This window comes from Seriola aureovittata, chromosome 11, assembly GCF_021018895.1.
Source record: "Seriola aureovittata isolate HTS-2021-v1 ecotype China chromosome 11, ASM2101889v1, whole genome shotgun sequence".
In the NCBI taxonomy this organism is placed as follows: Eukaryota; Metazoa; Chordata; class Actinopteri; order Carangiformes; family Carangidae; genus Seriola; species Seriola aureovittata.
The window spans coordinates 5,624,494-5,642,488 of NC_079374.1; the positions used below are offsets into that span (position 1 = coordinate 5,624,494).

The following is a 17,995-nucleotide window of genomic DNA, read 5'->3' on the forward strand; positions in this document are numbered from 1 at the left end:
GCCAAAAATCACTGGCTGCTTGAAAGCATTTCCCTCCCTGTGACTTGCTAGTGGATAGTTGAATGGCAGGGAGCTTAATACAGCAGGTTCAATTAATGGTGGTGGATGCTGCAAGGTGTGGCACCCATCATGGAAACATTTGACAAACAATCTGGCGACTGTTTAATTGCGTGGCCCAGACAGAAGCTGATTGGATAACGGTCGCTGCATACTTTTTTTTCCATCACAGATTGAGGAGGGAAAGAATAACTAACAAGGGTCCCTCATTATCTTCCCATTACTAGCTCCAGTTAAAAAGATTGGAGAGAGCGGGTGAGGGAAGAGGAGATGATAGAAAACAGAACTGGGTTATTCTCGTTCACATCACAAAGGTCTAAGCTACGCAATACTCTCAGGTTAATGAGCTGAGATAGAGCAAACACAAAGGAGCATCAACTACTGCCTCATTTGTTTTACCTGCAAATCCGTAATTGCATGCTGGTCATCTTATACCTTCTCCATCTATTTGGTTATTTACTGCATGTCCCTCACTAAAAACATAGACAGGCCCAAATGATAATACCATACTAATGATATTCATCAAACCCCGCAGGCACGAGGAGAGCAGAAAATGGAATCTGATTCTACATGACTTAAACGATGCTATCTTTATGGCCAATAAATCCTGTTAGAGGAGTGTTAAAGATAGGCTTTTAATTCCAACATTGCCTCATGAGATGACATGACCCTCTTTACTCACTGAGTAGTGTGACAGAGGTCTGAATTACATTACAGGAGAGAAGTGTTCTCTTGTTCAATATTATTTTGTGTGAGTCTTGTTGTCAACAATTTCTAGGAAAACACCAAAACCAACAAAGTATTGTATTACTTTCCAACTTCCACATCATGTCTGTGGCAAGGCCCTCTGCTTCTAGTATATCAGTCTTAGAAAACCACTGACATGTAGCTACAATATGTTATTATATGTGACTTTTTCACATTAAAATGTCTAAAAATGACCAGACCTGTGTTATATATTTTTTTGAGTTTCCGTACTTTACATTATGCCAAAATGTAACAGGTGTCATGGTAACGGTGCGTTTCACTTGGTCGCCTTTCGATGGCATCATATCCCCTATGTGTTGGCGTTGTGGCTGTCTGCTAGAAGCTCAAAATTCACTTTTATCCAGTTTTAAGCCGCAGTTTTAAGATACATTTTTTACACCTTGGTTGTTTTAAATTATATATTCTAACCAGATGAAGTATTTTAATCATCGGACGTCTGGATTTTAAGTTATCAGAGAAAAAAGCCAAGCAAATGTTTGGCAGCTCAGCTCCCAGTCGCTCCCTGACACGCCCTGTCTGCTGAAGAGCATCAGCGAATCACAGATTTTTAAAGTGAAACTGCTTTATTCTGTGTTTTTACTGGTTCTAATCCCCTGGTCCATTTGTTATGGGAAGGAGGACACCCACCGGTAAAAACCTCCTGAACATCTGGATCATACGTTATCAGAGAAACAATCGAAAACAAAGGTTAGCAGCAATCTCACCTCCCAACCCTTCCCTGATGTCTCATGTCCGCTGTATAGCATCAGCGAAACACTGTCTTCAGATGTGAAACTGCTTTATTCAGTGCTTTTAACGATTTTAATCCCCTGGTCTGTTTGATTTGGAGAGGAGGACACTTCTGTGAATAATTCCGCTCCCAGTAAAAAAAAAATCCTAAACGACTGACACTTAAGGAAACCAAACTGGGAGAAACTGAAGGTAAGAATAAAACTCCCACAATCCCAAGCAATTCCACCACGTGGCATTTTGATTGAAAGAGCCCTAGCGGCAGAAGTTACATACTGTGTGTTTAAGCGTATGTCCAGTTGACTTAAAACAAGGAACATTTCATGTCATTGGTGGCCTCTCCCTTTAAAAACACAATACTTCTGATGATAGGATATTTAGCTTTGCTATTGGTCAAGTGTAAGCCAGTAGTTTTCAAAACCCAAACTCTGCTCAGTTGTATTAGTTTCATTCAAACTGTCTTGCACCTGACTTATCTTGGCAATCAGTGACCAAGCTCTTTATCAACTGGACTCAGAGACCATTGGAGGTTGAGTACGCAAAATAAGCTACTTATGGTTTTTGTGCCTCGAGGATCGATTGGAATTGATACAGGGGAGTAGCCTGTGATCCTCTATGCAAAGAGATGAGGGTTTGACTGGATGCAGGCTAAGGATTTCGTCCCTCTCTGGCACCGGGGGAGGTTGAAGGGTTGTGGATGTGAGCCAGTCAGTGGCAGATGGGTGATGCAGATTTGAGGGGTGTAGCTGTGGGCAGAGGAACTAGACATCTCTGTGTAGTAGCAAGCGCTTGGCACTCTAACTAGACTGCCTCTTCCAGTGCAACCGGCTCTTTCTTGAAAACAGAAATATGACGGCTTTAGATCTGTTTATCAGAGAAGGCAGAATTAATCATGTTATGCCCCTTAGCCTGCTCTAAATTCTCTCCCAGTGATTCCAAGTCCGGAGTTAGGAATACAGAATGTAGTAGATGTCCTGTGAACACAGAGGTAATATGTCGAAGCTGTGAATGACAGCTCACGAAATCCCAGGAGATATTAATGTCATCTAAAAATGCCATCCTGGAACATTCTGAGTGGAGATGTTCTCATTATCTGCCCAAAGGGTGGTTTCCCTTATCCCCTGGCCCTCAGCACGCTGACAGAACTTCACAACCTAGCTGAACTAATCAGCCATTTCCAACACTTCTTTTTATTCTTGCATTAAGTTCATTGTCAGGCTCAGACCTCTTTTCCAAAGCATCTCGTCTGCGCACAACAAAACAAAAGTAATTAGTGTCTTTCTTTGCTACAGGCTTGTGTAGCTTTTCACAAGCATACATATGCATACCCAGAGGAGCGGAGAGGAGTTAATGAACTATGAGGGTTTAGAAAGGGCTACAAAGAGAAACCACAATGCTCAAGAGAGTTTGAGAATGGCCGAATGGCTTGTCTTCCACAATATAATAAAATGCACATCTCAAGTCTGTCTGTTTAGCTGGTGAGACAAATTGAATCAACCCTTGGAATAGTGTCTGCTTGTGTAATGACAAGTGCAACTGACGTACTCAGAAATAAGTGGGAGAAGGAAATGATCTAGCCTCTCTCTGCAACAATGCTTGTCTCCAGTAATAGATTATGACACAAGTCACAGAAGAAGCAGACATTGAGAAATTGCATAGCTGCTCATTGTGTTTATGAAGGATGCCTCTTGTTTCTGAAGCAGCTGCCTTTACTCACTTCAGTAATCATGTCAGCCTTTTTGTTCTGGTGTTTTTCTTTTTTTTTTTTTCAGATCAGCATCTTGAATGTGTAATACTTTGTCTCAGTGTTTTTTCTTGTTTTGTTTTTTTATATATATATTGATGTTCCTCTTTTCTCCCCCACCCCTTCGTCTCACCCACCCCCAGGTTTGCTGACTCTATTCGGGGGATGCTGAAGCTGATCCTGGTGCTGATGCTAGCAGGAGCCTCGTTGTCCTCCACATGGTTCACGCTCACCTGTCTGAGCAGAGTCACTCACCTTCCCTCCACTGCAGGTTGGTCCAAGGTGACACTGCACACAGCCGATGCAACTGGGGAGGCTCTGATGCAACCCAGAGCCAAAATGAATTCAGTGAGCGGTTCAGTGCTCTGGCTCAGATAAATTTGCCAAAGGCAGGACAATCCACACTGAATTATTATGTTGATTCAGGTGTGCTTCGTCTGCATCCCGTCTTAGTACATATAGACCAGCATGTAAGTGTTTGTGTTGGCTCTGGACTCCAACTCGTAGAATAGGATACAATAGAAAGCCTTTATTGTCATTGTCCAGAATGCAAAGCAATTAGGACTTCTCTTGATTAGTGCATTTAAAGACACAGGGAAATAGAACAACCACAGCAAATAACACAGGTAAATAAATAAATAAATAAATGTAATTATTGCACTAGATCCAGTAGAGATTGCCCTAGAAAGTCAGTCATCATATTGCATGTACGGGGTCAATGTGTTTCTAGGGCAATATCTTACTGGCTCTAGTGCAGCCAGCTTCACTTCTTGCTTGTTTTGGAGCCTTTTTCCCCTCAGTGTGGTCCTCAGCGAACAAAACACATGGATGACACTTGAGTGTTTGGCCCTAAAAACCCATTGGCTTTGTCCTGCTGTATTGTCTTAAAACTGAGCAACCACATGTAAAATGATTCATATACTCTCCACCAATATGGACGTAAACACCCTCAAACACCCCGGAAGCTTAAAGTCAGCACCATGTAGGTACGGCACAGGTACTGCACAGAGCACTGTACATCTGGTACATATTCAGCAGAACCAGTCCATGAGTAGATGTCAGTGATAAACCCATTAGGGACATTAGTGGACTTAGCTGCCTTTCACTAAGCCAAACCAATAAGCATACCAGCATGTCGTTCAAAGCCACTGATTCTAGGCATCATCATCCATCATCATTCTCCAGGCTCTGGCATTGCTCTCTTTCTATCTCATGTCCTCTTATCTGAGACTCTGGCAATCTGCAGCAGCCAGACTCCAACCTTGTTCATCCACCTGGCACAGCATACACGGGGGGTGTCGTGATACTGCAACAAAATCCGCCAGAACCCCTCATTATCCCAGTGTGGGATGGTCAGTGGCACATACACAGATCAGTGTAATCTGCAGTTTTTGTGACCAACCGACCAGTCTTTTGGGAAGAAAAAAAAAAATCAATCATGTGCATAGAAGTTGTCATTGTGGTGTATTAGATTTCGTTGTGTGTTTTTCTGTTCTGGTCTTGTCTTGTCTAAATTCCTTGATTTCCTAAAATGAACTCCCTATTATTCAAAGCAGCACAGAATGATGGACACGTGTTAATGCCAAATATAAGAAGGTACACAGATAAACTAGACTTTCCCATGGTTGTATTTGTCATATAAATCAATATCATGGATTCTGCTGCTGCTTCCCATAAACCATAATCACCTTTATGTAGCTTGTCCAAGTATGTTTTTTGACTGTGGCTACTAATAACGTTAAGACAAATTATTCTTGCCTTTGTTACAAAGCTGACAGTAGAGAGATAATATAAAATGTGGGCAATGGGGAGTGATGGGAAATGACAAATAACAGAGGTCTAGTACCTTTCCATGATTAATCAAGAAAATAATCAGCAGATTACTTAAAAATTATGCTGATTATTATTGTTATTATTATTGTTAGTTGTAGCCCTAAATGCATAAATGTCTAATTGTAATACGACCCCCAACATAACTTCTAGAAAAAACATTGTCTTCTCTTCAGGGCAGTGAGGTACGTCCCATGTTCCTCTGCTCATCTCATGTCTCCCTCCTTCAAGGGATTTCCTGCTACCTTGTGGGAGCTGGCCGCAGATAGGCTAATTCAATAACGTGAGGGGAAAAGTGCAGTGGTTGAAGGGTTTGATATCAGTGCTTCATTAAGGGTTGAATAAAGACAAGCAGGGGAGAAGGCTCTGTTTGATGGCTGCATGAGTGCCGCCTGGATTCCTTGTCACAGGCAGTCGGGCACGCGGGGGCCCTCAGAGGCACTGTGATTAAAGGGACGTGCAGGCTAATGGGGAGCTCATTTGGACCAATCTGCCGTGATAAGGGAGATGGAGGGTGCCGTGATGCTCAAGAGGTGATGGCTTAATCTCTCCGCACATCTACTCTAATACACGTTCACACATTTTACTTTCAGTCGCAGCCAGAGGACTGAGACTAGACCCTGAGATCGCCAAACATAATGAGCGCTCTCTGATTGCTCTGCAAACACACACATACACACACACACACACACACACACACACACACACACACACACACACACACACACACACACACACACACACACGTAGCTGACAATAAACTGCTGTTTGTAGCAATAAGCCTATATTACACAAATTAAAGCAGCAGCATTCTCGTCATGCCTCAGGAGCAAATGAGACAAGCTGTTTCCTATGTGGACCGCTGCATATTTTGGCAAAAGAATTAGAAATTTGATTTTAATATATTGTAGAATCCATGAAATGAATTACAGCTTAATGCTAAGTGTGTGAAAAAACTAATAACGGCAATATATTACAAAAGAAACTGAAATTCAAATTGAATTGGTGTCACAGAGCCAGCAAAACATTGTCATGACACTCTCATGCCAGACTGGGTGTCAAACATCAATACTTTCCTCGTGATAACAAAAATGTGTTCATAGCTCATAGTATCAAAAAGTGCCAAGAGCCACTTGCCTGGTGAGACTTGTAACTTTGTTTATACATTCTTTGATTTACTTATTACAGACTTAAACTTTTGTGAATTTTAGACGGTATTTTATTCAGTTAACTTAATTGGCTGCTTGTTTTTTTGACGGCATTTAACATTTAGGAAGTTTGGCCTCTTTTGATACATTAAAAAAGGCCTTTATGAAACACATTTTTCAATCTGTCAGAGTAAGGTTTCAAAAAAGGTCTGTTTTGTTAGATTTAGTTAAGTCAGGTATGACATTTACACAAGTATAGAAAAACACACAATTGGATCCCCTGCAGCCTTAAACCGATTCTTCCTAAAATTGAGCACTTGAAATAGGAATGTGATATAAACAAAGGGAGTAAGCCAGAAACGCACAAACCTGACAAATTTGATTCATTATGTGACACTGCAGACCAGGTGAGCAGACTTGGGGGAGATGTGTTATATTGTTTGGGTTGCAAACTGGCCATTTTCCATCAAAACGCCCACAGTGGTTTGGGTTTGTTTCCAGTAAATTGCCACCTTAAGGGGAGGCGTTCTAAATTAAATGCTTCAGGATGAGGCTTTCGTCATCAATCTCATTGCTGTTGAGAACAAATGGCACAGTAGGAAGCTTTAGAACACGGCATAAATCACCACCGCGGTTCCATAAACTTGACTAGCATGCCATCGTTTTTAAACAGTCGCTCAGATGGGATTTGATGCCCAATTACATCAAAGTTACCAGTTTAAACTGTAACTTTTTGTTTTTCTGCTGTTTCTTTTGCCCTCTCACAGCCATCCTGTACACTTCCTGCATCCTGGTGGGCATTTTTATCAACAGCAGCGTGCCAATATTCTTCGAGCTCTTCATCGAGACGGTGTACCCGGTCCCTGAAGGCATCACCTGTGGAGTGGTCACTTTCCTGGGGAACCTGGTCACCGGCCTGCTCCTCTTCTTTCTTACTTTTTACTCTACAGGTAAGACAGGAGTACTGCATGTGTGCGAATGAGGAAACAATATGTGATGAAATTCCCATTGGTTTGTTAATATTTTCAAATGCATTCATTTTTTCATTCATCTTCTGCATCTATTAGTCTTGTGGGATTAGGATAACACCACCTAAATACTTCTTGTATTTCTTATTTTTGTCAATGGAAAATGTCTGAATGTGCGCCATCCAGAGGCTTTCTGTCCCTTGCAGGTTTCTCTCATCTCCCAAAAGCCACAGGCTCAATTGTTTCCAAAAATCCATTTGAAGCCCTGCAGATGCTGCCGATAAAAGGCGGACAGTGGGAAAATTAGGTTTCAATGCAATTGACACATTCAGCACAAAGAAAGAAAACTTCCTATTGTAATTTAGACTCAGATTTATCTTTTGAGTTGGCTGCCTGACAGACTTTGATATAATAATTTACGGCTGCAGCAGAGAGGACAGCATGTCATCTGCTTCTCTTCTGCCTCTGTGGCTTTCTCATGAAAAAGTGAATTCATAAGTAAACTGAGCTCAGTCATCCATCTAAGCAACTGTGTGTTTGTGTGTGTGTGTGTGTGTGTGAATGTGTGTGAGAGAGTGCATTTTTGTATGTATGTGTGTATGTTAGTATGTACTCGGGACCATGTTTCATGAGTGCGGCTTCTTCTTCTGATCTTTGTTCACCTGTCTTCAGATTCATTATCCTTCCCTGTAAGTTTGGCTACATCACAGCAGCAATCAGCTGGAAAAGACAGATCCATCTCTGACACACACACACACACACACACACACACACACACACACACACACACACACACACACACACACACACTCCTTTTACCGTTTGTTTGAGTAAATAAGAAATATATTTTCAGACCCTCATAAATATTCATGAGCTCCATCCTCCTCTGCCAAATCCGTCCGATTGCTACAAGGCTACTGACAGCTGCTGGCTGACAACTGTATCTTGATCCTGCCTTCTAGGTTGTCTTGCCAGTGCAGGTAAATATGATTCTTGTTTGACCTGAACAGCCGTGGGGCCCAGCGGCCCTCGGGGGCCGCTAACAAGTATGACAGCCAGGGCTCGAAAGCAGCTTGCCTTGTCAGGAACAGCAGGTCTCTAATATTCACTGCACATAGCCCAGCATGGGAAGATATCAAGGCTACAACTAATGATTATTTTCATGGCGGACTAATCTGTTGATCACATTTCTGATTTAAATGATTAATAGTTTGACCTGTGAAATGTCAGAAAATAATGAAAAAGGCCCATCTAGAGTTCCCAGAGCCCAGGCTACAAATTGCTTTCTGTGCTGGACCAACACCAAAGTGTTGTGGATTTGCTGATTAACAAATTGATTAGTCAACTAATTGTAGTTCATTTCATTGTTTATACATCTACAACCTAACATGTTGTGAGAATAAAACTTATTTCAGAATACTATTGGGATCCGTTATTTCAGGAGTTGAGGTTTCTCCTAGTAATTTAAAAGCTTTTATTGAAGAATTGCAGGATGGCAACAGGATTGAAATACAATGCAGATGCAGGTTGGACTCAGTAAATTTCACAGGTGGAGTCTGAAGGGTTGAGAATGAAGCTGGAGTGATGCTCAGTGGTTTAGTTTAAATTCGGTTTAGTTATATTCAAAGTGAAAACAACAGCAGTTGACGTATAACATACAACAGAAGTGAAACTGTGGGATTCAGATGACAGGTGATGTTTTTTGATTCATCAGAACCAGTAGTGTGTCAGCATGGTGATAAATCATAGATTAGACAGCAGTGTACCAGTTGTGGATAGACGGAGCTTTGGGTAGATAGAGCAGCTGCAGGCCAACACACACACACAGTCATACACACACACAATTACACACACACACACACACACACACACTAACACATTCTCGATCACAAGAGTAGAACTCATAAAAAATACATGTTGCATCCTCTGTTCGACGCTTCTCTCTGCGATGCTGAATGATATCCTACTTGGTGGGGTTGAACGTGTGTCTGCATGTATCTCAGTGTGTTGCATGTTTTGTGTGTAGCCGTGCACATAATGTACTGCTCCTCTGTGAGCGCACAAGTATGTCCTTGTTTTTGAGATGCCAGCACGTGTATGTATGTATATGTGTGTGTGTGTGTGTGTGTGTGTGTGTGTGTGTGTGTGTGTGTGTGTGTGTGTGTTTGGGTAAGCCGCGGGCGTCTGATGTGCTGAGATGGATCCTGACAACTTCCTTGTGACAGCTGGAGAGAAGATCAAGCCGAGATGATGGAAGCTTTTTCTGCTCCTTTCTTCACTTCCCACCCTGAAGTCGTATAATAGGCGATGATGGATCGAAGCTCTCTCTTCAGAAAGTTCACACTGCTGCAGGCAGGCAGGCAGGCAGGCAGCTTGCAGATCACTACCTAAGTGGTAGATTGCCCACATACTTTTCCAACAATATACAAACGTATACAAAAGTTTCTGTAGGTACCAAGTTGTTGAACTCTACTGTTCTACTGTAATCCCATCGCTGTTTGCAGGTCAGAGCAGGTGATCAACCATTATGTAAGGTTCAGTATCCTGTGGGATTCGGTTACTGTAACAGTGGGATATATTCAAGGATGAGGCTGGCATTATTCTTTTTTTATTTAATAGTGAGAAAATACTGTGAAAAGCCCAAAACCAACAATTCGTACAACCCGTCCAGTTTTTAACAAATGTTACTCAATGAGGAGGAAACAGCGCATTTGTTGGGAACTATTTTCAGATGAGGAGTAATACACATTTGAATATCTATTGCACCAGGATGGTGTATTGTGGATTGACTCAATAAACTGCAGTGTGTGTGTTCATGGTAATGAAGGAACAGATCACTGATGTGTTTTAACAGATTTTGAACAACGGTGGACGGCAAAGCCAAAGTTTCTATCACGTCTTTTCTTCTACAGAAGTCGGCATGCTAACCCAGCCTCGGCCCATCTCGTCACTTTCCGATAGCGACTCACTGTAGCCTCCAGTTCTGTAACCATAACTGCACTGTGTTTCTTTACGTATCGGTAGTGATCATCACTGGAGCATATCTCACTTGATTTTTAAAAGTACAGCACAGGAATGCCAAAAGGTACATGTTAAAACACTGATGTTGTTCAGTCACTATAGCAAGGGAATTAAAGAAGTGCATGTTTCCTGTCGTGTTTGGGAATCGGCTGTATTGCTCTCCTGAAGAGATGACTCCTGCAAAGATTAATTAGATTATTATGTAAATTCCCCTTGGAGGTATTCTAGTGGGCTGTTTCATTACTCTAATTTCCTCTCTGTTGTCCCATAATGGATGTGGCAAATAATATGCAGACTTCAGAACTGATAAATTCTGCATGAGCCTCTTTTCAAAACCCTTTCAACTCTTGATATTGAAAATTGGCGACTCTGGCCTTTTTAAAGATTTCCATCTATTTCCAGTTCATTTTAGAGTTTTCCTTTTGGCTGCCCATTGCCTTGTTATGCATTCTGAATTATGGCTCCTTTTCCCTGTGAGCGGAGAGACATTCATGAATTAAGCTCCTTGTCCATTTTAATATCCATGAGAGCCCGGTCTTGGTTCAGTGAGCCCTATCTGGCCTCTTGACTCTGTTTTCATGTTTTAAAAATCTCCACAGTCTCTGAACCATGTGACTCAGAAACATGAATGGAGCCTCCAGGCCATATATCTACGCTTGTCGCTCTTTTTCAATTTCGCCTGCTGTGTGTTTGTGTCATTTAGCGTGGAGCATCGGGTGCAATACAAAGCAGCAGATAGGTATTGTGGAGCCAAAGAGCCTCAAAGGTTTTGTGGAGGAAGAAGAAGAGGAGGAGGTGGAGGATGAGGATGAGGAGGAGGAGGAGGAGGAGGAGGAGGAGGAGGGAGGGGAAGGAGGGAGGGGTGGCGTTGAGTTTCCGCTCAGCTGTGAGTTGTTAGTCTCTCATGCATTGGGGGAAGCAGAGATTATTCAGCACAGAAAAATAATTGCTGCAGTTTTTTAGTCCCAAGAACTTTTTTTCCTTTTCTGCTAAACTTTGCATTCTCATCTGAAGTGAAAATGCCTTTGCAGACCAACTTTTTCGACCCCCCCCCCCCCCCACATAAAAACTGTGGAGGTGTTTAAAAACAAAACAAACATCTTTTCTTTGTCTCGCTCTGTTACTCCTCAGAGAATAAATACTTTTTCAGTATTGAATCAAGAGTGAGACCCAACACTGACAGAGTAAATGAAGGGCGGCACATTAATTACACACATGGCAGTCATTATCAATATTCTGGCTATTAAAGACATGCTCACCAACTTGTGTGTCAACAGTAAATATTTTCATATGGATCATAATGAGGAAGTGGGCATTCTGTGATGGATCATCCAGCTCTGTACACGATGTCAGTGTGTCTTCAGGTGTGACCCTCGTCTTCTCAAACAAAGGACGCAGTAGTAAAGGAGAAACTGAGCCGCATTAATTATAACGCTGCATTGACCTCAATTAAGACTGATTAAGGCCGTAAGACGCCTGTCGACCCCCGTCTCTGCCTTCCTCTGTGGCACCGCTCTGCTGACGCTGACTGATACAGTAATAAGCTGTTAATATGATGAACTGTCCGATGCTCGCGCTGATGTCCTCTGAACATGATCATCCAGTCACAGTGATCCCGCTGTAGTTTGTGGCAGTAGTTGAGCAGTCGGCTGATGTCTTGTTGTCATGGTTCTGTTCAAACCTAGCACAGCAGGGTGTATCGCTTGACCTACATCTGCCCTCTGTGATGTTTGTAACAATTGTTTTGCCACTATTTTTGAAAACATTTTTTTGGAATAAGGAAAATGGTTTCAAAATTTTGAATAGATTTAGACAGAAGTAAGTTAAGATGGTTTAAAAAACTGACCAAGAGAGAAAAGGTGATGCTGTGGTGTGACAGGAAGTTTAGTTTTCACCTGTTGCGGGTGAAAATCTGTGGAGATTGTTATTGCATTTCTCTGATTCCTTCAATTTATATATAAAAATGAAGTATGAGTGTTGTAAGTTGCTTATTTACATAGTGTTTTCTAATGAGCAAGTTACTCATTATTGAAGCTACTTGCTAAAGTTTTGAGTGTTGACGCAACCACAGTGAGACAGAGAGGTGGCTGGGGTTGCACAGTCGTCTTCTGGTGGGTTGTCATGGTGAAGATGATGAACGACAACATGCTCCATCCTGTCAAATAGAACAGGATATACAAGTTTGAAAGTTGCAGTTACAGATTTATAGCTGAAGTAATAAATTTCACTCTTCTCACTGTATGAAGAGTCTCTCCTCATGAAACTGACAAAGCTGATGATAAATTCCTTCCTAAAGACCTTAAGTTGGTTGCCATAGTACCACCGTAGCACCACCTGTGCAAAAGTCAGTTAAGATGAAGGTTAAAGGATGACAAAAAAGAGATTGAAAATTCAATAGAAATAATAGGCCACCAGCTCTTTGGGCAATATTGCCTAAAAAAATTTGCCATCATCACCCACTTCCTTTTCAGGAACGTAATTATCAGCCATTTCAATAACCCCATAAATTGCTTCAACAATCACTATGAAAGCCTAATCTTCAAATGGATTAAAACAGGTGAAAACAAGAGGACACCACAGATGAAAACCATTTATCAAAAGTAGAAAAAATGTGTGGGACAATTATGACGAGGGATTTAAAAGATACTGTGATTTTTATTAGTCTAAGCTTCTCAAATGTTTCAAAGCCAGTGCAGTCACCTTCAGTGCTCAGCCCAGAAAATCTGTGGCTGCTCACTTTATTATAGGAAAGTTTAAAGGGCTGCAACACAGCTCGAGTCAGATATATCTGTCCTCTAAGCTGTGATCATTAAAATCTAATAATCAACTTTAAAGCAAGCCGGTGAGCTGAGGAGCCTCTAGGAACAGAACAAAGTGACTTCACTCCTCTCTTCTTCCTTTTATCTTATTTGCTCTAATCTTTTCCCTTCACCCCCCCCCCCCCCCCCAGTCCCCCTCCTCAGTCCCCCTCCTGTCTGTTTACCATTCAGCCAAACTTTAACTGTATTTCCTCCAAACTTTATTTTGCATGTCCTCAGAGATCAGAGGGGAGCGATTGAGCGGCCTGTCCATTTTTACCACATCACCTGATTGAATTACCCAGCACTGCATTAGCATTCTTTTAAGACTGCAGGACCAAACACACACACACACACACACACACACACACACACACACACACACACACACACACACACACACACACACACACACACACACACACACCCCAACACACTGTGTGTATCCAACTTTAAATGGACGACTCTTTGTCCGAGCGTACATGTGAGAAAATGAGAGAGTTTGACTGAAAAGACTTTAGGTCAGATAAACACAACTCCATTAACCCGTCTCCACGCCAGGTCTCCCCCTGTCCGGCTCACACACTCCTGATTAATGAGGCTGCTTCAGGAGTCTTGACACCTCACTGCAAGCACCCTCACCCAATCCCTCATCTCCCTCCACTCTCTCCACCCTCCTTCTCCACCTCTCTCTTACCTCAATTTATCCTTGGCTTTCATCTTCTTACCCCACCTTCTTTCTCCTCATGGAAGAGGTGAAGCATCAAGCTCACAAAGCTTTGAGCCTTACAGCCAAAACTCATAATTTACCACAAAGAGGCTGCATCATGCATTGATCTGGTGCTCTCTTTAGGCCGGGACGGCTGATTGGCGATATGAAAAGCCAGCTGACTGGAGTTGAAGTGGAGCCGGCGTGAGTTGAAGCACATTGTGCTGGCAGGGCCCCCAGGGCTCTGCTGTGTATACGACCTGATTTCTCTATATTTAGTCCGGCTTGTTATCAGGACCCGAGCAGTTGCCTGCTGCCACGGCGTCGTCGGTCCTGACTGAGACGTTGGCCCTCACCACGCAGTATAGATTCTGCTTAATGTCTCAGTCACGGCAAAACACCTCAAACACCTGTGTGCTGTTGAGACGGCCAGCTTCACAACGGGGACGACTTCATGCATTTGAAAGACTTGAGATTTATTGACTTTTGGGGGGTATCGACTTGAGTCAGGTGTGATTGCGTGTTAGTGCAGGCTTGCATGGAGAGAGTCTTGAGTGTGTGTGCATCCCAGAGGCTGAAAAGAAGAAGAGGTTGTCTGTGTGCTAATGAGTCAAGATGCCAACGGCTCAGTGCAGTTGTGAGCTTCCTGTCTGCCCTCCAGATTCTGCATTATTGCAGACAGCCAGAGTACCTCTCCTGTGGTTAATGGAGCTTGAACCGAGCTGAGAAAATAGAACACCTCATTCTGCACCATGTTTGGGTTCAAGTGTAGGTCAATGATAATGGGGAACACTGCTAGTGTCAATGAATTATTCAAAATCATCATGAAAGACAGCTCAGGAGGCTGTTCTTATTTCCTATACGGTATGTCTGGAATTTCTATCGATTAGCCATTAGTCCTATATGATTATAAATTATTCAGTGTCACTTCATACCAACACTCATTAGGTTTCTGGAGTTATGAAGATGACTCATATTTCATTATGGTCACATGCTGTTGCTTGGCACTGAGGTAGGGTTGAAGTCAGCAGTCATTGTTCTAAGTGATGGTGCGCAACAGCTAATATGTGCAACAGCTCATATGTGCATGAATACGCAATGACTTCACCTGCTGAATGATTTATTTTATTTTATTATGTGTATTTTTTTGGTTTTTACTTAATATTCACCTCCGCACTGCTATGATTAGATATGCAGCAAATGACCATAAGTAAGTGGACACACCTGAACACCCATGTGATTGTTGAACATGTCATTCCATATAACATGGGCATTAATCACAGCCTCAACCCTCATGGTTTCAGGCTTTGCACCAGATTTTAGAACCTACCTGCACAGTTTCCTCCTTGCACAAAGGAGGCGTGGGGCAATGTGGTTGCAGTCAGGGCACTGTGCAGACTGGTCAAGTACCAAACTAAGGCAACCATTACTTTATGGACCTGAGTCTGTACACAGGGGTGCTGTCATGCTAAACAAGAAAGGGCCAAACACAAACTGTTGCCACAAAATTGGAGGCACACTATTTTCTCTGTGATCAGATTTTCCTTCATTGGAACTAAGGGTCTTAGTCCAAGTTGGGAAAACAGCTCCAGACCATTTTATTTGGAAGCAGAGGAAAGGACAAGAAAAAAAAAGGCTGAAAAGAGAAGAAACAAATGTACAATAAATAATCATAAAAAAACAACAACAAAGTGCTGGATGGTGGCAGTGACTTTAAGCAGGGCACTGAGTCATCTGCCTGCCCACCCAGTGTGTCACATTCTGGATACGAGCTGATGCAGAGCGCTTAAATCTAACCCCGAACATGTCTCTTCCTCTTTCTCTTCCACTCTCTCTCTCTCTCCTTCATCCAGAGCTGTCATGGCTCAACTGGTGTCTAACAGGCTCCTGTCTCTTCAGCCTCGTCCTCATCCTCTTCTTCAGGGAGTCTTACGACCGCCTCTACCTGGACGTCTTTGTCTCCGTGTGACACTGCAGAGGACAAAAAGACAAGACAACTTCACAACAAGGGACTAAATAATTATTCTTGCACAAAGCAGAGGAGAAAAGGGAGATGACGGGAAAGTGGAAAGCCCACATTCTTTCAAGATGTAAGATTTTAAGGATGTAAATGTATATAAATTTGTAAGGGTGGTGATGGATTACAGTTGTATGGCTGCTGAGAAGAACCACAGAGCAGTTCTACATCAACGGTTTACTCTTTATACGTGATTGACTCGATGCCATATGACTAACACATCATAACCTGTTTTTATATGTCAGTCTATGTTTGTATGTAAACAAACGTTTGTGAACGGTTTCATTTTTTTTAACCAGGCACGGCATGACAGACTGTTAGTTATTGTTGTTTACAGATGATAATAAGTATATTTAAAGTTGTTCTCAGTGTCGCCCCCTTGTGGCTGCTCTGTTCACCTCCCTAGATAGTCTTTATAATGAACTGGACACTGTTTCTAAGCTCACAAGCTGGACGTCGCAGACTCCAGATCAGCGTCACGAAAAAAATTAAGGATGTTAAAGGGACAGCTTCATCAGCCAATCAGCAGGCCTGGCTGCGCTGAGTCAGGGATGAACGAGCGACCTCCTGTTGTTTTAGTGCTGCTCCAAACTGCAGGCTGCGACCGGCCCGACACTGTTAAGTGACCTGTGATACTGCCTGTCATTGAGAGGCAGGTACTTAGATTATGTTTTATCACCCTCTCAAGACCAATATTATGCAAAAATGATCTAGAGTGATGATTTGATGTCGGCTAGAGACGTGGTCTGGGATTGGATAAGCCTGCACTTTTTTCCCCATCAATGAACTGTCCATGTGGAGGAAGCTGAGTCATCTGAACTACCATCACGTTTCAAAAGTTGTTCAGCCAATTTATGGTTAATTGTGTCAATTTCTGGGAGATTTGCATTTTAATCTAACTGAATAATGTTCATTTGTTTTTTACAGTTTTTAATCATTTGTTGTCCTCAGCAGCCTGCCAGTATTTATTGGAAATGTCTCAACACTAACACCGTTAACACTCACACTGTTTCACAGAAACAGGATGTTTGGTCATGATTTCGACCACAGCTGAGGCACACTGAGGGAGATTATTTTATTGCACAGACACAAGGATTACATTGCATCGTAATTGCCAAGCTGCTCCTCCTCCAAAGCACCAGCAGGTGTCTCTGCGCCAACTGAGAGTGTACTGACCAAAAAAACCTTAATGATAAAGAGAAAAGGAAGTTGTCATTTTCACGGATTCCTTGACTGATAAAACTGGAGCTGTGACAAAAAAAAAACAGCTCCAAACCTAGAGGGACATAACCACAAAGAAACACATCAAAGCAAAAGCAACATCTGTCACTTATAGACAAACTTTTTCTCTAACTTGTCCTCGACTTCTTTTTGTGTCTTTGTCTTGCACAGCAGCTATAAGGAGTGTTTTAATGTCATTTCCTGTGGGTTTTGAGGAGGCTCTGTAATGTGTTTCCTGGTGCTTGTATTTTTTTTGTTTTTTTTTTACTCTCCTTGTACAGAAAAGGTTGTCTATTACCTTTTGACGTGTTGCCTTAATTGCCCAGTGCAGTGTGTTCAGTCTCTCTCTGTCTCTCTCTCTTCCACACTGTGACTTTTTTTGTCTGTGCATATACCTAAAGGTCATGTTCCTCTGTTCTGCAGCTTACAGTCTGCGGTTTTCTTGGCTTTGGGTTATAAATGTCCTTGTTCTGTGAAAAGGAAAAAGAGCAAATGTGACTGTTGAATATTTTCAGCACCTTATTAAAATGAACATTTTAAGAATAATATTGCTGTTGTTTTTACATTAATGATCATTTCCATCAGCGGTCTCTCAGTGACCGTTTGATATGGGACATTAACTTGTTGCTTTTGCTCAAATGGGTGTATCTTACAGCGTTCACGCAGTAAGGATATGCACGTCTCACACACTCACACACTTTCCTTTGGTCACATCTGGTGTGCTTGAGTACAGAGCCAACACGACAGAAAATGGCTCACTGTCCAAATACGTACAGTCTGCGAGGTGGTTAATTATTTTGCCTCCATTATCACAGCTGAGCTCCTTATTCAGAGCTCAGCCTTTCTTGTGGCTGCAGTTAATTTTGGGCCATTATTTGCTCTCTATAGAGGCTACAGTTGGTGAGAATTTTATCAACGCTTCACCGAAGATGGATTCCTTTCAGAATGACTGTCGAACAAGTTCAAGAGTCTAGAAAGAGGCTTT

General features: G+C 42.2%; 1 protein-coding gene across 1 annotated transcript in view; it reads left to right on the forward strand.

The window, feature by feature from the left end:
• The window catches only part of slc49a4 (solute carrier family 49 member 4), a 47,197-nt gene extending 29,641 nt beyond the window's left edge, over positions 1-17,556 (forward strand). The window contains exons 7-9 of the mRNA XM_056390264.1: positions 3,442-3,569; positions 7,044-7,226; positions 15,626-17,556. Of these exons, the coding sequence (XP_056246239.1) occupies positions 3,442-3,569; positions 7,044-7,226; positions 15,626-15,741 (427 nt within the window). The 3' untranslated portion in view covers positions 15,742-17,556. The remainder of the gene's footprint in view (positions 1-3,441; positions 3,570-7,043; positions 7,227-15,625) is intronic.
• The last annotated feature ends 439 nt before the right edge of the window (positions 17,557-17,995 follow it).